At 43.3% G+C, this 21,116-nt stretch overlaps 1 protein-coding gene across 1 annotated transcript in view; it reads right to left on the bottom strand.

Annotated features, from left to right (window-relative positions):
* Window positions 1-3,931: 3,931 nt before the first annotated feature.
* Window positions 3,932-21,116, bottom strand: part of pou2f3 (POU class 2 homeobox 3) — a 31,412-nt gene continuing 14,227 nt past the window's right edge. The window contains exons 4-13 of the mRNA XM_055660750.1: window positions 19,604-19,639; window positions 18,899-19,004; window positions 15,929-16,020; window positions 14,377-14,571; window positions 11,049-11,190; window positions 9,151-9,296; window positions 8,389-8,550; window positions 6,843-6,909; window positions 5,647-5,755; window positions 3,932-4,410 (exon numbers count right to left, since the gene is read on the bottom strand). Coding sequence (XP_055516725.1) covers window positions 4,371-4,410; window positions 5,647-5,755; window positions 6,843-6,909; window positions 8,389-8,550; window positions 9,151-9,296; window positions 11,049-11,190; window positions 14,377-14,571; window positions 15,929-16,020; window positions 18,899-19,004; window positions 19,604-19,639 — 1,095 coding nt within the window. The 3' untranslated portion in view covers window positions 3,932-4,370. The remainder of the gene's footprint in view (window positions 4,411-5,646; window positions 5,756-6,842; window positions 6,910-8,388; window positions 8,551-9,150; window positions 9,297-11,048; window positions 11,191-14,376; window positions 14,572-15,928; window positions 16,021-18,898; window positions 19,005-19,603; window positions 19,640-21,116) is intronic.

Raw genomic sequence — 21,116 nt, 5'->3', positions numbered from 1 at the left:
GATTGTATCCAAGGGACGGGACTGAAGGACAGGACTAAATGTGAGAATGTTTCTAAGGAAGTTGAGCCAAGTAATAGTTAGACACAAAATGCTGGATTAACTCAGGCAACATCTCTGGAGAAAAGGAATATGGACTGAGGTCATCTTTTGTGTTCTGCCTTCTCCATCTTTCAGTGTGAAGAAGGGTCTCAGCACGAAACGTCGCCAATTCCTTTTCTCCAGTTACTCCAGCATTCTGTGACTAACTTCGGCTACTTTTAGGTGCAGGATTAAAACGGTGGTGTAGGACAAAAGACAATGACAAGGCTAAAATAAGGGTGCGGGGCGGCGACACGAAAGACTACAGATGCAGCAACTTTGAGCAAAATAAATAAAAGTCCTGCGGAGCGCAGCGGGTCAGCCAGCACCAGCGGGAAGGAAAGGTGCAGGCGTTTGGGTGGGGATCCTTCTCGGACTGCAAGGTGGAGTACGGGACTGAAGCTAGGGTTGGATCTGAAGCTCGGATCAGAGCAAAACAAAGTTCTGAAGAACTACAACGCAAAGTGCTGTCTCTGTTCTTTATCTTGAAGATAGACTTCAAGGCAACACAAAACATAACGGCAGCAATCCACGTTCTCCAGGGATGCTGCCTGACCCGCTGGGTTACTTCAACACTTCGTGTTTTTTTTTCCTTATAAACCAGCATCTTCTTTGTTTCTACAAAACCTGGGCGAATCCTGTTTGTAGAGACGGGAATGAAGTCAAGGGTGTGGCTTTCTAGCAGGGATAGACTAACTATTGAAGGTAGGATGGCTGCAGGGCAAAGACTACGGCTAATGGGCATGGCTGTGTGATTTGAAGGCGACTAAGTCAAGGAGCTGTGCTTATGTTGTGGGCTGCCTTGTTATTTTATCACCTCTGATGGTTGGATTCCGGACTTCGATCCGGTTTGACGTCAATCACAAGAAAGCGGAGACGACACTGCAAGTTGTAAGTGATTGTTAGCTTTGGTAAAAACTTTATTACTCGAAACGTACAAAGTTGAAGGCAGGACATTCCCGACCACGGTGGCATGATCTTATAAATAAACAGCCTTTAACTTCTGTGCATTATTCACAAAATCCCATCCCGTACATATATTATTTAAAAAGGAATCGTTTTCAAATATTTGAGGCCATCAACACTGGTTTCGAGTTGCAATACACGATTACTTTGGAAATTCCCTAAACTCCTTCCAGCACTGACGGACTGTGATTAAAAAATCGACCATGGCATTTAAGACACGTCTACCCACCATAAAAGTCGTTGAAAGACGAGACGCAACGCGAGTTAGCCACACAGCAATGTCATAAATAACACGTTGAAATGAGAGGGAATACAATTACATAAAACATAGACTAGATAAGAGTTTGTGTTTTTGGCAGTGATTAGATCTGCTGTTTAAATTTTTTTAGGAAAACCAGCCCTGAAGTGCAATTTCAGATGGCCAGGGACCAGATACACTCAAACCAAGACTCTTGAACATAAAACAAATTAATCCTATTTGCCCCATCCCATAGTTTACTCCTGTAATCTATTTCCATCAACCCCAGGTTCCATCACCCCACAGTCTACTTTATACTATTATTTTAATCTTGTAGCTATTTCATTTGGGGGTCACAAGTTCTCTGCCACGGAAGGCAGTGGAGGCCAATTCACTGGATGTTTTCAAGAGAGTGTTAGATTTAGCTCTTAGGGCTAAAGGAATCAAGGAATATGGGGAAAAGGCAGGAACGGGGTACTGATTTTAGATGATCAGCCATGATCATATTGAATGGCGGTGCTGGCTCGAAGGGCCAAATGGCCTACTCCTGCATCTATGTGTATTGCTCCGGGCATCTTTGTGTTTGCACGGTCACTCACTTTTGTCAGTGAACCTCCACTACCTCTCACTTCATATGTAAAAACAATCCTTTTACTCTTTCCTTTGCATTTTGTCTCTTCGTCTCAACCCTACCTTGCTGCATCTTAAAACCTTATGCAGTTCTGCTTCAAATCATCAACCTGAAATGCTATTCTGTTTCTCTCTCCATTGATTTTGCCTTGAACATTGCATCTTTTTTATTGTTAAAAATGTCTCTCCCTCCCCTGCATGCTTCTTGTTGGTTTAATTATTTTTTAAATCAGATGTCCAACAACAGCAGCATTTTGGTTAATGTTTGTGATCCCTTCCCTTTTTAATGTAAAAAATATATAGCATTTAAACTCATACGTTAAACTGCTTCCTTCCTTTCCTGCTTATGAATTGCCTCTGGGGCTGCTAATCTGCAGTTGATGCTACCTCCAATGAAATAATTGGACATATTTATAGCATTAAAAAGTTGAAAGTCCATTATTGGAGGCATCATTGTACCAGTAGCACACTTACCTGAACCATGGTTATGGTTTCATTTTAATACATGAAATTTGGCGCAGACCTAATCTCCTATTTCAGATGAAGTAAAAGAAACTCATGTGTAGGGTCTTTATCAATTAACATGACCAAAACTAAGATTTTATGTTTATCAATTGCTGTTTGTGGGATCTTAGTATATATGCATTTTCAACAGTGATCTTGCAATGAGTGTTGTTCCCTTTGTCCTTATCTGTGCACTGTGGATGGCTAGATTGTATTAATGTACAGTCTTATCAGACTGGATTGCATGCAAACAAAGCTTTTTACTGTATCTCAGTACCCATAACAATAATAATCTAAACTAAATAATCAATTTGCTGTGAAGAACTTTGAAATAATCTAAATGTTATCATACGTTATCTTTTTTATACTCATCATTTCACAACATACAGCAAGGTGCAATTCATTGGAGTTCTGAGATTTTAAACACTTCCATCACTTGATTGTTTCCTTAAATAGAGTGTCTCGGACAATTCCCACACTATACTGTACTGTCCATCGATATAATGCATAATTCTGTTGCTAAATCACAAAGTTAACTGAAATGTAAAATGTAACACTTTAATTTTTTTAAGTGCAGCATACAAAAAGGCCTCAGGAATAATAATAATAAATGCTAATTTAATTGGATGATGTGACAAATTAATTTAGGGGGCATGTTTAACATGGGAATGTTGATTGGGAGGTGACGGGGGTGGGGGGTGGGGGGTTAAAACACTTGCAAATGTTTCTCAGTATCCAACACAAGAAAGTAAAAAGTGGAATTGGAAAAGACAACTTATAATTGGAGTTAAAGTCAAAGCAGATATTCACATAAATGTTGTTTTTTTGTTTAAAGTTGCCAGAACCACCTGTAAGGCAGAGTGCTAATTAAAACATTGAGTTATCTCATCAACAAAGGGACAAAACTGTATATTTTACAAATTTTGTGGATGGATTTAGATTGTTACCCATTAATAAAGTTCTCCCAGGTAGGTTTATGTTGTCCCGGATATCAGCTGAGGAGCAGGCTTGCAATAATGGCAACATTATTGTTCAAAGCGGGCACAGAGACAAACAATGCCGGACACAAAATGCTGGAGTTATTCAGCGGGACAGGCAGCATCTCTGGAGAGAAGGAATGGGTGACGTTTCGGGTCAAGACCCTTCTGTGTCTACCTTCGATTTAAACCAGCATCTGCAGTTCTTTCTTACACAAACAATGCTGGGTTGGCTTGCCAGCAGTTTAAGGGGTGGTGAGCTACAATCCCAGAGATTATGAACAAGAACCACAGAATTAAAAGAAATGTCCTTTGGCTACTCACAATCTTGAATTGTACAGCCATCAACACAATTAAAGAGCCCAATATTAAGCAGACACGGGAATCCAGAAGTTGAATGCTCATCTTGTTCCATAATTCGTTTGACCAGTATCTGCCTCGCGAGTGTAGCTTCCTGCATAATCCTGGATTGCTGATGCCACCCCATTATTACCACAGGTCAAGCAAAATGGAAACACACACAAGATCAAACCAGCGATATGCTGAATATTACATTCTAATTGGAAGTAAAATGGCATTCATCTCAGGTGAACACAAATTGGCCTGCAAGTGCTTCCTAACATCTAGGGAGTCATGCCTCATACATAGTGAAAGATTCATGGTAACCTTATTGCAACGTATTCAATCCAATGGATATAGATCAAAAGGGTAGAAGGTGAGGGTTTAATGCTTCATTAGCTTTGATTGGCAGTGAAGAGAGCACATTGAAGGCAGTATATCAGCCAATCCATTGCAATTTTGCAACAATGCTGCAGTGTTTGTATTGTCTTTGCAAAATCTGTAAATCATTTGCACTAAATGTTGTCCCTGATATATGCATGTTTTCTATTGTCCATCCTCACTGTGCGTCTGTACAGTGCATTACAGTAACTGAGGACTGAAGAAGTGGCTGATCAGAAGGTGAAATCCCAGTACCTTCAGTGAAAAAATGAAGGACTATTCCACCAGAATCGTGAGCTGCAAAACAAAAGTAAATAGCTAGTTACGAACTGAGCACATTCGTACCTCTGGGTGCAGAATCAGGAAATAATCAAGTCAGAAGGCCAGCCACAAATCTCTGCTGAAAGCGGCCTACGTCATAGAAATGAGAGACTGTTTCAACCATTCCTTTAGAAAGGCGATCAGAAGGAATATCTTTAGTTAGAGGATGGTGAATCTGTGGAATTCATTGCCACAGATGGCTGTGGAGGCCAAGTCAATGAATATTTTAAGCCGGAGATTGACAGATTTTTGATTTTACGGGTTATGGACCAAAGGCAGGAGAATGGGGTTGAATGGGAAAGATAGATCAGCCATGGTTGAATGGTGGAATAGACTTGATGGGCTGAATGGTCTTAATCTGTTCCTGTTCCTATGTATTTATGAACTATTCCATGGCTCACCATTGTACAAGAGATTACAAGGTATCATATGGGCTTTTTTTTTGTTTAAGAGGCAACACTAAACATGGGAGCTTGTAACCCAGAACAAAAATAGAAGACATCGACATGCTTGAGAAATCAAAAAGAAAATTTGGTCCCAGTACCCGTTTCCCTCCCTCACGACCAAGTGTCAGGCTGTCTTACATCCTCGCATTGGTTGCTCAGCCCCTATCTTGTGATCAGATTATGCTTGCTTGCACTTATTTACCTCAGCTACAACAGTTCTCCCAATAGAGACGAGTTAGAAGGAACCACATACACTGATCGGGGTGGCACAGTGGTACAGCAGTAAAGTTGCTGCCTGATAGCGCCAGAGACCCGAGTTAGATCCTGACTATGGGTGCTGTCTGTGTGGAGTTTGTACATTTTCCCAGTGACCACGTGGGTTTTCTCCGAGTGCTACAGTTTCCCTCCCCACACTCCAAAGACGTACAGGTTTGTACATCAATTGGCTTCTGTGTATTGTAATTTGTCCCTAGTGTCTAGAGTAGTGCTAGTGTATGGGGTGATTGCTGGTCTGTGTGGAGTCAGTGGGCCAAAGGGCCTGTTTTCACACTGCGTCTAAAGTATGTCACACAGTATTGGAACGTTAATACATGTATTAACACACCACACAGGAGGAAGGGACCAGCCTGAGGTGCAAGTCAATGCTATTACACATCTATTAATGTGTAGTCTCAAGGTGGCATCAATAACTTTCTATTTCAATATCTATTTAGAAGCATCCCTAGCTCCAGGTCGGGATTAAATATCAGAATTAACAGTTTCTTACCCTGGAGCAGTGCCAAGCCCAGATTGGCCGCTAGTTGAGGTGTGTCCACTATCAGTGGACGATGTGATTGGTGATGAAGGTCTGTTGATCATACTGGAGGAAGACATGCCTGGAAAAGTCAACATCAAAACACTTAAGGCCCCGTCCCACTTAGGCGTCATTTGTGCGTAATTTACGTGACATCATTTACGCGTCACGACGCATGATGGTCACATGGTGCGCATTACACGTGCATGGTCCGTGGTGACGTGGCACCCCAGGATTTTGGCACGTACAAAATCTTCGCGCGCCATCTGCGTGGTGCGCAAATGATGCCCAAGTGGTACAGGCCATTTAGGATCACTCTCAACTGGAGCGTTCAGGTCAGGGAAGCAGAGTCTTCTTCGTTGCTCCACAACATTCATATGTATCCATGACAATGAATGGGTCAGATTTGGGGTAATAAATGTAATATCCCAAATTTTATTAACCAACATTTGAATTTAGAAGGTGACTTAAAAACAAGACAAATCATTTCAATGTTCAACTCATTGTGGCATTGAAATTGAGACACAAGAGAACAACAGATGCTGGAATGTGGAGCAAAAGATAAACTGCTGGAAGAACTCTGGATCAAGCAATATCGGTGGAGGCAAAAGGATAGTCAACATTCAATGTCAAGAACCTGGAGCAGGACAGAGTAGAGGGAAGATAGTCAGTATATAGAAATGAGAGGGGATTTAGTTTAGAGGCATTGCATGAAAACAGGCCCTTTGGCCCACTGAGTCCACACTGACCATCGATCACCCATTCTCCCTGGTTCCATGTTATCCCACTTTTCCATGCACTCCCTACACACTCGGGGCAATTTACAAAGGCCAAATAACCTATAAACCCACATGCCTTTGAGATGTGGGAGGAAAGCGGAGCACCCGGAGTAAACCAACGTGGTTATAGGGAGAACGTGCAAAGTCCATATAGACACCACTCGAGGTCGGGATCGAACCCATGTCTCTGGCGTTGTGAGCAGCAGCTCTACCTGTGTGCCATAGTGCCACCCATCATCAGGGATGTGACGGAGGCTCGAAATCCTCTGCTGGTTCTACCTATTACCTTCCAGCCTCTGCAGCAGTGTCCCAATTTCCCCTACAATGTGCCCAATGCAGTTGATACCTGACCGATGTTTGATACATTAATGGTATATGTGTAGTTCCTACCTGTCATATTCAAGCTGTTGTGCATCTGTGACATGATCGGAGGTTCAATGGATCCCGAGGTGGAAACCTACAAAAGGAAATACATACGTTGGAAACAACCTGTTTAACCCTCAACTTAAGTGGCAAAAGCTACCAGAAGATTCAGAAGCATTCTTATGTGGATTTGACTCAAGCTCTTGGCAGAAATGACAGCCTATCTCAAATAACTGAATGCCTTGCTTCTAAACTCATGAAGCAACATCCTGGCTGCCCGTTCCTTCCAACTACTATCCTACATGCAACAGAGCTATACAGCATGGAAGGAGTACCTTCAACCCAACATGCTGATGTTGCCTAACCAAACTAGTACCACTTGCCTGCGCCTGGCTCATCTCCCTCCAAATGTTTCCTATCCATGTACCTGTTTAGTGTCTTTAAAATATCATAGTTGTACCCTCCTTTATCATTTCCTCTGGCAACTACCCACAAACACATCACCCTCTAGTGTGAAAATGTAAGCCATCAGGTCAGATTTACATCTTCCCCCTCTCACTTTGAACTTATGCCCTTTAGTTTTAGACCCCTATCCTCGAAAAAGATGGTGACTATTCACCTCGTCTATGCTTATTGAGTGCACTAATTCCCATGGCACAGATTTCCACCCACTCACCAAGACAGACATTTCTGCTTATCCGTAGCTGGATGGCAAACAGTTGGGTCGGAAGACGAAGCAAGAGATTATGGAAGGTGGACAAAATGTGTAGGAAAGAACTGGAGACGCTGGTTTAAATCGAAGGTAGACACAAAATGCTGGAGTAACTCAGCAGAACAAGCAGCATCTCTGGAGAGAGGAAAAATGGGTGACATCCCGAAACGTCATCCATTCCTTCTCTCCAGAGATGCTGCCTGTCCCGCTGAGTTACTCCAGCATTTTGTGTCTACCTTAGGGAAGGTGGAGCCTGGCATTTACTTTAAATGTATTATTTTTTGTTGCAATATTAACATCACCACCCGTCATGGGGCAAGGAAGGAAATCTGAGGGGCTAACTGTTCAACGAGAATAAAACCTCAGCACACCACAGCATGTAGCACATCTTCAGTCACGCTCCAATAGTTGCTGCAGCTTAAAAAAATATAACTTTGCATATTTATCCCTCACTCAACTCAATCTTTCTTCCTCTGTGAACCTGAATTCACCTATTTAAATTTATACATCCTTGTTCTGTCTGGCACCCTAAATTCCACATTCCTATGGTCTGATTAGTTAAGGATAAAGTTCCTTGCATGATAGAAGTTGATATGTCATTTCCAACTCCCAGTTATCGCAATTTGCTGGGGAAAAATGTTGTCAATTTCACTGATAAGGGCAAGCCTTGCTGTTTCTTCCAATTAATTGTAACAATTTTGGAGCTGGTCAGCGAAGTGATGTTTTGATGGGTTTACTTAAGTTATAGGGATGTGTGGACGCTGACTGTGGCAGAGAGAATGGATGTAAAATGTAAACAAGGTCTCCAAGAAGGCAGGAATGGCAGACATCAATAATTGCCCCAGAGGCAGTGAGACTCACCAGCCGTGAGCTATACATTGGTGCTTTGGTGGAAGAAGCAATGGGACAGTTAATCCTCTTCTCTTTCTGACGCCGATTGCAGAACCAAACACGGACAACTTCTTTCTCCATCGACAACTGCTCTGAAATCATCAGAATTTCTTCCGAGCTGGGCTTCGAGTTCTGAGGTGAATCAGAAGAGTGGCTAAATTAGATACTGCTGCAAGCAAGCTTATCATTGTATCTGTACTTCACCATGCAATACTCGTGCATATGACAATAACATCCACTCCTCTTGAATTAAGCAGTTAGAAGTCTGCATTACACTACAACTGAGGCCTAATGGTATGGGAAAGAGTATTGAATGAGAATTGATGAAAACCAATAGATTATTGCTGGACAAAGTTATTGAAGATTATGAAACCATTGATGGAAATTAAGATAAATCTCCAAAGATTTAGCTAAATGGTACCAGTCCCAAACAACTGTCTGATCCGTTTTTAGCTATTATGGTGGAGGGGGAAGAGAGAGCGAGAGAGCGAGAGAGCGAGAGAGAGAGAGAGCGAGAGAGCGAGAGCGCGAGAGAGAGACACAATTGAGAAAATAATGGATGAAATAGGTAGAGGAGATGGAAGGAAAGGGTGAAAAAAAACAAAAACAGGTCATATTCATAAGCTTGCCAAGTTCTATGTGCGATTAGGGGAAAGAGTGAATTCTGACAAACCCATTCATTGGTGTTAGTTAGACTGAGCCAGAGCGTTAACATTGTTGAGCTGAACTCACCTCATGAAAACGCTTCTCCAGGGTCAGGCGGATGTTGGTTTCAATGCTTGTTCGCTTCTTCCTTTTGCGGCCAAGGCCCTCCATCCCAATCATCTGGGGTGCGAGAGATGCCAGGCTGTTCAGTGTTGAATCAGAGGGGACATTTTCTGCCGGAGGAAATATTCTGTTAATGAGATTCATTGTGGCATGTGCACAGTAATCCAAGATGCACTCTGCTTTGGTCAAACGACATGCAAGCCAAAGAAGAGAAAGCGTATATTTGTTCAAGGGAATCCAGAACAATTAAGTGCTGGGAGCTCTAGATCAAAGTATACATGGTTTGATTGGTTGATTTGCAGATAACAAACAAATTTGGAATTGCAGATAGTAAGAATGGTTGTCAAAGGATACAACAGGTGAAAATTTGGGCAAAGAAATGGCAGATGCAGTTTAATTCAGACATGCGTGAGGTGGTGTATTTTGGAAGGTCAAATGTAAGAGAAACGTATGCAGCAAATGACAGGGACCCTCAAGATCATTGATGTACAGCGGGACCATGGGGTGCATTTTCATAGATCTCTGAAAGTGGCAACGCAAGCGGATTTAGTGAAGCGGGTGCCTTCATCAGCCAAGACACTGAAAATAAAAGTTGGCAGGTCATGTGCAGTCTTATAAAAAACTTAAGTTAGGCCACATGTGAAGTATTTGTGCAGTTCTGTTGGCTGTGTTGCGGGAAGGGTGTGGAGGCTTTGGAGAGAGTGTAGAAGATATTCAGCATGATGTTGCTGGATTGAAGACTTTTAGCGAAGAGAGATTGGACAGATTTGGATTGTTTTTGCCGAGTTGAAACTTGATAGGGTTGAATACAATTGTGGAAGGAATAGAGAGGACAGCTGATCAGTATCGTTTTCCAAAAGTGGAAATGTCAATTATTAGAGGGCATAAATTTTAAAGTGAAGAGGACGACATTTTAAGGGTGATTTGCAAGGTAAGTTTTGCATTGCACAGAAGGTGGTCAAGTGTTTGGAGCGTGCGGCCAGAGGAATTGGTAGAAACAGATATAACTTTAAGAGGCATTTAAACAGAACAGGCAAAGAATAAAGGGAAATGGACCTTGTGTGGGCAGGTGGGATTAGTTTAGATTGGCATCACATTCAGCATAGACAACAGAAGCTGAAGGGCATTGTTCCTGTGCTGCACTATTCTGTATACTGTTCTATGAATCATACCAGACAGTGTGTGTAAATTCACCCTCAATCAGTTGGAGGCTATTGACTGGTCACATTGCCTGTAGGAAGACACCTGGTGAGTATTGTCATACAATGAGTACAAGGTGGATTCACTATTGTCAAAGCTGACCATAAAACACTTCCATGACCCGAACAGTATACGGGTCTTCAACATAGTTCTCAGACTCAGTGCAACTCTAACTCACAATTGTGGGAATGTAGTTAAGGGACACACGTCAAAATGGATATTCACTTTAAAATAAATAAATATCACTAAATTTCTGCTCCTTTGTCCAGGGATCATGCTGGTGAGAAGCATCTTTCAAACGAACACAAGAGTAGCTTGTCGGACAGTGTTTAGTTTATAGATACAGCACGAAGACGGGCCCTTAGGCCTACCGGGTCCGTGCCAACCAGCGATCCCCGCATGTAAACACTATCCTACACACACTAGGGACAATTTTTACATTTACCAAGCCAATGAATCTACAAACCTGCACGTCAGTGGTGTGTGCATTTGGAATAATCAACCCAGCAGGGCGGTCTATTGCCTACAGTCAACATAACAGGAGAATGGGTTTGCAAGACTAATTTAATTCTATGCTAATTTTTTGCTTCTGACTGAGAAGGGCACAGTACTAGCATGGAGCAGGGATGGGGAGGGAAGGAACTCTGTTTGGGGGTGAATACCTGCATCACTCAACCATTTTTCCAGCAGTGGCTTGAGTTTGCACATGTTCTTGAAGCTCAGGTTCAAAGCCTCAAATCGGGAGATCGTAGTTTGACTAAAATCATTTCCATAGAGTTTTCCCATCGCTAATCCGACATCCCCCTACGAAAACAAAAAACATTTTAAGGATATGCAAAGTTGTTTAATTTCACCGAGTCAGAGTTTGAAAACTGCTCCAGCACAAATATTTCAGCTGACAATTCAGTGAAGTATTGAGGAAAGGTTGGACCATCCAAGGTGGTGCCTTTTGGATGTTTGCTAAACCCAAGGCCACATCTATGCCCTAGGATTGATGGAAAAGATCCTCAGAAACTATTTTTTAAATGTCAGAGAGGCACATTTGAAATGTGAAATGTCAATTTCTCACCAAACATTACTAAAACAGATTATTTGCTCATTGTCACAATGCTACTTGTGGAAAATTGCAAATTCTGCCTTGAATTTTCCTGCATTAACTCAGTAATTGCATATTCAAAATCGATACTTTGGGATATCTGAAAGGGATACCATAGAAATACATGTCTAGTTTCTTTCCTCCGATTTAAAATAGATGAGCAGTTTGTTATTGGGCTGAGCTCTAAAGGGAATCTTCGCACCATTTCATAGAGTCCATTCCACCTGGCTGCTGATCACATAACCATTAGCTCTGAAAGGACTATTTATGGAAGAGAGTGCATGGCTACTGACCCGATGCAAACTGTGGGTCATCTCCAGCAGATGTCACCCACCTGAATGCTGTATTTACCAAATTGTTAAACACATTCAGATTTGCCACCAATGTCATTTATGGCAGAGTTAAATGTTTTAAGTTTCAGAGGTGGTCAGTGTGGGAGCAGTCTGCTCACCTGGATGAACAGTGGCTGGCTATATAATTGACTGATATTGGTTAATATCCAACATTCTGTTCCGAACATGGTTATCTGCAGAAGCACCACTTTCTCTTGATCCCCACAAGTTGCAGGACTCTGGTCAGACAGAGAGAGAGACAGAGAGAGAGACAGAGAGAGAGACAGAGAGAGACAGAGAGAGAGAGAGAGACAGAGAGAGAGACAGAGAGAGAGACAGAGAGAGAGACAGAGAGAGAGACAGAGAGAGACAGAGAGAGACAGACAGAAAGCTCCTTCACTACATTCACGGCTCGAAATTAACTGTTGCCCGGGTGCCAATGGCAACTTACAGTCCCATCGGGCAACCTAAAAGCCATGCCATTTTTCCCGGCTTTGCAAGCAACCAGGACACCCGCCCGCCATCCGTGTCTGGGTCTCGGCTCAGCGCTAACTCTCAGTTCTCCGCTAGGCGCTCGCTCTCGGCTCTCCGGCGCTAAATTGGTGGACCCACCTACCACCAAACTCTGAAAAATAACAGCCTATTGCATTTTATCTGTTTATTTATTGTGTGTATATATGGTCTATAGTATATAAACACACTGAACCTTTATCTCCTGTTCTGTATTATATTTGCATATTCTGTTGTGCTGCAAGCAAGAATTTCATTGCCCTCTCTGGGACACATGACAATAAAACTCTTGACTCTCGACTTGGACTTAAGCAAAAAAGGGCTCTTGGGGAAAAAATAAAGCTGCCTTAAATTTAATTGCGTCTGGTTGGTACCTATGGTAGGGTGAAGACTATTCCATGCTTTAATTTTGCGGGGGAACTCCATGGAACAGTCAATATCTCTGGATAGAAAAAAATTGGGTGACGTTTCGGGTGGAAACCCTTCTTTAAGTTTCCTCTGGTTTTAGTGTTTTTAGTTTAATTTAAAGATACAGCGTGGAAACAGGCCCTTCAGCCCATCGAGTCCATGCCGACCACCGATCACCCATACTCTAGTTCTATCCCACACATCAGCGACGCAAGTCAAGAGTGTTTTATTCTCTCATGTCCCAGTTAGAACAATGAAACCCTTAATTGCAGCGGCACACCAGAATATGCATAGTACTCTGTAAACAATGCTATAAACAAGAAAACAAAACTCCATACAGCCAGCACCCATATTCAGGATCAATTGCGGATCTCTGGCAATTTTAGGTAGCAACTTTATGGCCAATGTACTGCCCCAATAGCCTTGAACTGAATTAAAACATACAGTAGCTGTAAAGGGGGACATAGCGTCACTTAGAGATTTAAGACTGAAAATGGAGAGTTTATTTTTCTTTAGTAACCAAAGTTATCAACGTATAATTTTTTGTGTGTTCGAAAATAAAATATAGTGGCACAGCTGGTGGACTTGCTGCCTCACACGCCAGAGTTCTGTGTTCGATCCGGTTCTCGGGCACTGTCTGTGTTGAATTTGCACATTCTCCCTGCAAGCATGTAGGTTTCCTCCCACATCCCAAAGATGCATTGGCTTTGTAGGTTAACTTGTCTCTGTAAAATTGCCCCTAATGTGCAGGGAGTGGGTGAGGAAAGTGGGATAACAGAACTTGTGTGAATGGGTAGACGAAAATGTTGGAGAAACTCAGCAGGTGAGGCAGTATCTATGGAGCGAAGGAAATAGGCGACGTTTCGGGTCGAGACCCTTCTTCAGACTGATGTCGGGAGGGGTGGGGGGGCGGGAAAAAGAAAGGAAGAGGCGGAGACAGTAGGCTGTGGGAGAGCTGGAAATGGGAGGGGAAGGAGGGAGAAAGCAAGGACTACCTGAAATTGGAGAAGCCAATGTTCATACCGCTGGGGTGTAAACTACCCAAGCAAAATATGAGGTGCTGTTCCTCCAATTTGCGGTGGGCCTCACTCTGGCCATGGAGGAGGCCCAGGACAGAAAGGTCGGATTCGGAATGGGAGGGGGGAGTGCTGAGCCACCGAGAGATCAGGTTGGTTAGTGCGAACTGAGTGGAGGTATTGTGCGAAGCAATCGCCAAGCCTGCGCTTGGTCTCACCAAGGTTGATCATACGCTGAATAACCATATTTTTGTTTGGAAGTGGAAAGAGATAATAGAAATTGCATTCATTGCAATGTGTAAAACGAGATGAGATACTGTATTGTAATTTTGCTGCATGTCATTGTGGTATATATCATGTCTTGATTGGTGAATATGTTTAGTTTGACTTTATTTGAAGCAGAAATAATATGTGAGTGCTTCATTGACCATAATTCTGACTGGTAACTACACACTTCGTCCGAGCACATTATCGCACTCGTCATGCAAGCCGTCTTAGATGACCACCTTAGGTTGTAATTTGGCAACCTAAAAAGCTGCTGAGGTTGTCCGGCTGCCAACAGGGGAAAAAAAGTTAAGCGAAAGCCCTGACATTGGATCCCAACAACTGCTGGACCCTGTTTTCTTACCTGAGTGAAACCCAGCTTAATGCGCCTTTGTTTAAATGTTTTTGCAAACTGTTCCAGTTCCTCCAGGTCATTAGGTTCATCTGACTGCACAGAAGGGATGTGCTTTGGAGCAATGGGCTTTGGGACCTGGTGTGGAGGAAGGGCTTCTAAGTGAGACTCCAAGGATGAACCCATGAGACCTGATCGAATGACAGCCTGTTAAGTTATTAAAACAAACTCATTTAATGGGTTAGAACCTAAAATCGTTAGTGAACAGAGTTACACAGTAACACTTATCAATTACGGCCTTGCCATAAGACAGGGAGTAGATCTTCTCCCTGTCAGTAAGATCACACGGCTGCAATTCTACAAACTGTACTTTCCCTCTGATCCATATATCACTTAATTCCCCCAAACCAGGTATGGGGATCCTGTGGCCTTAAGGTTGCATGCGGCCTTCTAGGCCATTAAGTGCGGCCTTTTGAATGAATCCAATATTTGTAGAACAATTCCTTTTCTTTTTATTATATGTTTTTGTTTGTCTTTTATTATTTTAATTTTAATCTTAAAATGAACGTATTTAAAATCCCAAAGAGTAAAAGAAGATTCAACTAAATAATCCTCCCCGACTGAAGGCCCCAATTAAAACATTAGTAAGTCATGAGGGCTATTTTAACAAAATAATGTACATTTTGAAGTAGATCAAGTTGAAGTTTCTTGGATGCGGCCTTATTAGATTTACAGCTAACTTGATGCGGCATTCCAACATGAAAAAGATCCCCGCCCCTGCCCCAAACCTTGCAAGTTAAACCCACATATATCAGCAACTGTGTTTCCACAGTACAGAGCTCCAAAGATTCCGTAGTTTTGATTTTTTTTTAAATATTCTCTCCTCAGTCTTGCCAAACTCTTAGCCTGATATCATAAGTATCAGTTTAGGGACACTTCTGTTCATCAGGAAATATAAATACATCTATCAACAATCAGTACATTTCCAGAGGCTATCATCTCAATTCCACAATCCCACAGAGGTGGACGGATGTCTGGCAAGACAGTGGCCCACACCATTCCCATGCTAATCTTACACGGTGGTACAATTTTGACTGAAGCTGTCTATATTAATTTCACTAATTCTCAGAGGCTATAAGCTACTCTAACTCATAGAGAATTTGCTTTGTGGCTAGTGTGTAGGGAAGAACTGCAGATGTTAGCCTCCTCCATTGTCAGAGTGAGGCCCAGCGCAAAGTGGAGGAACAGCACCTCATATTTTGCTTGGGTAACTTACACCCCAGTGGTATGAATATTCACTTCTCTAACTTCAAACAGCCCTTGCTTTCCCTCTCCATCCCTTTCCCTCTCTCCATTCCCTCCCCAGTTCTTTACTGTCTCAGACTACATTCTATCTCTGTCCCGCCCACTCCCCTGACATCAGTCTGAAGAAGGGTCTCGACCCGAAACATCACCCATTCCTTCTCTCCAGAGATGCTGCCTGTCCCGCTGAGTTACTCTAGCATTTTGTGTCTACCTTTGCTTTGTGACTAAATGTAAATGAAACACTTAAGCACACACGAACCTGTGAAGTGAGCCCAATGCCAGACTGAGGGGAACAGAGGGAGCTCTGTGATTGCTGAGACAACGGGAGCAAGTTTGGAGTCTGCAGCGAACCTGAAAATGCATTTAAAAAAAATGACACAATGGCTACATCACAACATTACAATGTACATCCTATAGAGAAACAAATGATCAGAAAGAGGGAAAATCAACCAGGATTTAAATCTGATTGAAGGTATGGTCCAAAAGGCCTATTCTTATGTTGTACCGTTCTATGATGTGTCATCCACTGTAGAACTTGTTTTCAGAGATGGAACTAGTTACTGATCAGACACCTGATCAAATCAATCAAGGATTGAGGGGTATCCCTCTCCCTCAATCACACTGGGCCCCTCCCCAACCAACCAATATATTTCCCTTTCCACCAACAAGGGATCCTCAGCCCCTCTGCCCTTTCTTGTCCCAACTTGAACAGGTATTCATCTCACCATCCACCCCTCGCCAATATAGCCAGTTAATCCATTCCCATTACCCAAATTCATTAGGTGTTTCCCTTCAATACCTCAGCCTGCCATGGCATTTATCTTAGTTTGGAGATACAGCACGGAAACAGGCCCTTCAGCCCACCGAGTCAGCGTTGACCAAAGATATCTGCACACTAATACTATCCTACACACACTAGGGACAATTTACAATTTTAACCAAGCCAATTAGCCAACAAACTTGTACATCTTTGAAGTTTAGGAGGAAACCGGAACATCCAGAGAAAACCCACGCAGCTCACAGGGAGAATGTACAAACTGCATATAGATAGTACCCATAGTCAGGAATTAACCTGGTTCTCTGGCGTGGTAAGGCAGCATCTCTACCACTGCCACCGTGCCACCCTTTTTCCCTCTGAACCCAATATGGACAGGTCTTCAAGGATCCCCAAACAACCCAACACAACGAGTGCTCCTGCCACATCACAACTCCAAACTTAACAGGTCTCTTCTCCATTCCCTCCCTCACCTCTCACTACTGAACACCAATCCCGATCAATGTTCCTCCCTCACCGCTCAGCACTAAACACCAATCCCGATCAATGTTCCTCCACTCCCACACCTCAAGTGATCTTTCACCAGCAAACCCCATTCTGCCACACACCTCAATCCGGAGTAACATCCCATCACCACTCATACCAGATTGGGACAGACATTACCTCCATCCATCCAACCTGTTCATCGCAATGGCCATCTGCAGCTCCCAATTGCAAGTCATTGTAATTCCCTTCCTATTTCAAGGGTTTCGGCCCGAAACGTTGCCTATTTCCTTCGTTCCATAGACGCTGCTGCACCCGCTGAGTTTCACCAGCACTTTTGTCTACCCACTACAACCTGTCTGGACTTGGCCTCCTCCACTGCCAGGGAGAGGCCGTATGCAAATTTGCAGAACAGCAGCTCACACTCTGCCTGTGTGTTCCACAACCCAGCAGCATGAACAATGAATTCTCCAAGTTCAGATAACCTGCTCTCCTCCTGTCCCCTCCCACATTCTCTCTCTCTCTCTCTCTCTCTCTCTCTCTCTGGTGATCTCTAGTCCTCTCACACACCCCCTTCTTTCAAAAACTATTACCCTACCCTAGCCTCTATCACCCAGTTTCTTGCCCTTCTCCCACCCACATCATCTGCCCACCACCTACACAGTCGTCCCACTGGGTTCACCCATCCCCTCCCCCCACCATACCCAACTTCCCACCATTTGGTTCCATTCTTCAGCTTTCTTTCTTATTGGAATCAATAATTTGAGCCCTTTGTTGTCTGCACTCATCACCTCTCAGCTGCCACCATTACCTTGAGTTTGAGTTTTGTTTATTGTCATGTGGATGAGGTACAGTGAACAGCTTTTGGTGTGGGCTAACCAGTCAGCAGCATGATAATACATGTTTACAACGAGCCACCCACTGTGTATAGATACATGATAAAGGGAATAACGTTTAGTGCACTTCTCTTCCTGACTCCATCTGCAAATCCACCCCTCCTCACCTGGATCCACATATCACTTGACCCACACCAATCCATCACCTCTTTACATAGGCCATCTCCTATGTCCATTTTCCTGCACGGATGCTGCCTGGCCTACTGAGTTCCTGCGGATGGAGCCTTTCCCTCCAGATTCTATCATGTGCAGTCTCTTGTGTCTCCTATTCATGCATTCCTCTACTCTGACCCAATCAGGCGTCCCACTACCTTGAGCAGCTTAATCCAGCAAGGTGTTCCACTGCCCACATGAAGGCATTTGTCTATCTCCGCCAACCCAATTCAAATGCATTGCTTCATCCTCTTCCAACCTGGAGCAGCATTGTTTCGAAGCACACCCAACCCCAACCCTGAATACTGTCTGAAAATCCAAAACTGCATATAAACTGGCAATCTAAACTCAAAGTAGAAAACGCTGGAAGCACTCAGCAAGTCAGGCTGCATTGTGAAAGAGAAATCATTCATGTTTCAATTTTTTTTTTAAATCAATTAAAGGGGTCTTCAACTTGAAATGTTAACTCGATATCTCTTTCCACAGATACATTCTCACCCGCCGATTTAATTTTCATTCCAGTTCAATATTGGTCTTTCTCCAACAGTCAACCCAAATGGGATGTGGTTTTTTAACCATCCCCAACCTCCACAACATTCCCTGCTATTCCTCTCGTGCTGCCCCAAACAAATCAGGCCTTTCTGTTTCCCTGGAATACTCCATGACATACTGATATAATTACATATATGTGTGTAAGTAAGTCGCCGAGAGCAGAACAATAGATCACCTTAGACACAAAAAGCTGGAGTAACTCAGCGGGTCAGCCAGCGTCTCTGAAGAAAAGGAATAGATGATGTTTCGGGTCGGGACAATTCTTCAGACTCTGACACACTGCTGCCTGACCCACAGAGTTACTCCACCTTTTTGTATCTATCTTCGGTTTACACCAGCATCTGCAGTTCCTTCCTACATAATAGATCACCTTGATGGTTCTGCTGTGCCTGAGGCATGAGGAACGTTGCTGCTGTTTGCAGGTGATGCCCAGGTACGACCACCAATTGCTGCAAGGTGTGAAGTGGCTGCAGGTCCTAAGGGAACAGGGTACTTGTCAGTCTCGGAGTTATGACCTGCAACATCCCAGCTCCTACTCAGAATATCTTCCCTAGTAAAGCTATTCACTTCATAAACAGATTCCCAGTGCTTGCAATTGAGTCCAATCATATCACACTCTCTCCCCACAAAACATGCCCCACATTTCATCATCAAACACCACCATCCCAATTTCACCCCACCCACAATGTTATCCCTTTGCTCCCTTTCTGCCCCTTTCCAACCTCCACTTCCCAATATAATCAATGCCCGCACCAATCCTGCCTCCTCACCCACACCCCATGGCCATACAGTCTCAATTGCTCTCAATGCAATCTCAGGCAATCAATTTCAAACACCTCATCCCCACTCCCAATCCAATCTCACTCGCCATCCCAACAGAGGAATCCGAACATAAATATTTTCCTTAAATAAATAATATTTATCTGAGGAGGCTGCAAATGCACAAGTTGAAATGCTATTTCGCACAACGACAGCTGCCTTGGTGAATGGATGGTGTGTGCAACAATCCACTTTCAGCTGTGCAAATACGCATTCACTGACATCTGCATCAATCATGATCTATCTCTGCTGGTACCTGTGGAGGCGAGTCTCTCTGGTCCTCAGTTTTGATCTGGAAAATGGAAAGTAACCGGCATCAAACATAAGACATAATAGAATTCAGTTTTGTGCAGACAACACCAATGCCATTCCAGACATCAGGGACCCATCAACATTCAACCAGAGCGTCAGAGATAGCCTGCACCTATAACTCCTATAGTCCAAGCGTCCCTGAAGCATCTAGCCGTCAATTTCCAATAGCAGGGTCTGCATCCTGATCTTCCACATCCTGGTCAGGAGACACAGCTGTCCCCTTATTCAGGATTATGGAAGTTTAATGTAAACATCAGCATTGCAGCCTGACCAACAGCACACACCAGGTTAGAAACATGTTATCTTCCTGAACCACATGGCTCACATGACCAAACCAGTTGACCCCATGATAATTTATTTCTAATACCAATGCTTTAAGTATTAATCTGGGGATGGTTCAGAACCCCCACAGGCATTCGGTCCTGAGTTAATACTCAAGAGTACAGTGTAGAGTTTGGAAAATTGGAGCCTCTCTGGGATGTGGTAACAGGGCTCACTGAATCTAACTACTTGACAAAGGAAACAGACATGCAAAGATAAAATGTTTAAGAACGAGCTGCAGATGCTGGAAAATCGAAGGTAGACAAAAATGCTGGAGAAACTCAGTGGGTGAGGCAACATCTATGGAGCGAAGGAAATAGGCAACGTTTCGGGTCGAGATAAAACGCTTTGTTTACGGATAATTCTGTTTTATTTTTTGTGCACAACCATTATAAATGAGAGTTAGATAGAGCTCTAGGGGATAGTGGAATCAAGGGATATGGGGAGAAGGCAGGCACGTTTTATTGATTGGGGACGATCAGCCATGATCACAATGAATGGCGGTGCTGGCTCGAAAGGGCCGAATGGCCTCCTCCTGCATCTATTTTCTATGTTTCTATAAATTGTAGTATGACAATTTAAAATAAGTAACCAAAAATACAAAATAAAAGGTTGATCTAACAGGATATTTTGTGGCATTTTAATACATTTCTGAGAATTGACTGTCCTTGCTACACCCACTACCCCAGCAACCCTCCCCACTCACCCACAAACACTACGCACTTCTACAAAGGCTTCTGTACTCTCAACTTGCAGCTGAAGCACAAGATGCACTAAGAGTGTTAAATGTCACTGAATGTGTAGTCACAAGCCCATAAACCAAACAGGTTGGACTGGGTAGGCTGGGCCCCACCTTCCCTCTGTATGCAAATTCCCACTCCTACAAGCACTCATTTCCCGACACTAACCACAACCTCTGACTGAGATCATCCCTCCACCCACTCCCACTGCAGCTCAATAGCAAATGGTTCAACTCAAGTGATTCTAAAAGAAAGGAAAGAAAACAAACAAAACACTAGCCATGTGGCCAGCAAATGGGCAGAGATATCCCACTCAAGCACAAAGAAACTTCAGGTAGTTAAATGGTCCAAATGTTCCGATTAACTTTTGTCAACCTAAACTTTCCGAGTTAACTG

The sequence above is a fragment of the Leucoraja erinacea genome, chromosome 32, assembly GCF_028641065.1.
Source record: "Leucoraja erinacea ecotype New England chromosome 32, Leri_hhj_1, whole genome shotgun sequence".
Classification (NCBI taxonomy): Eukaryota; Metazoa; Chordata; class Chondrichthyes; order Rajiformes; family Rajidae; genus Leucoraja; species Leucoraja erinaceus.
This window is presented reverse-complemented; position numbering and strand designations above follow the sequence as displayed.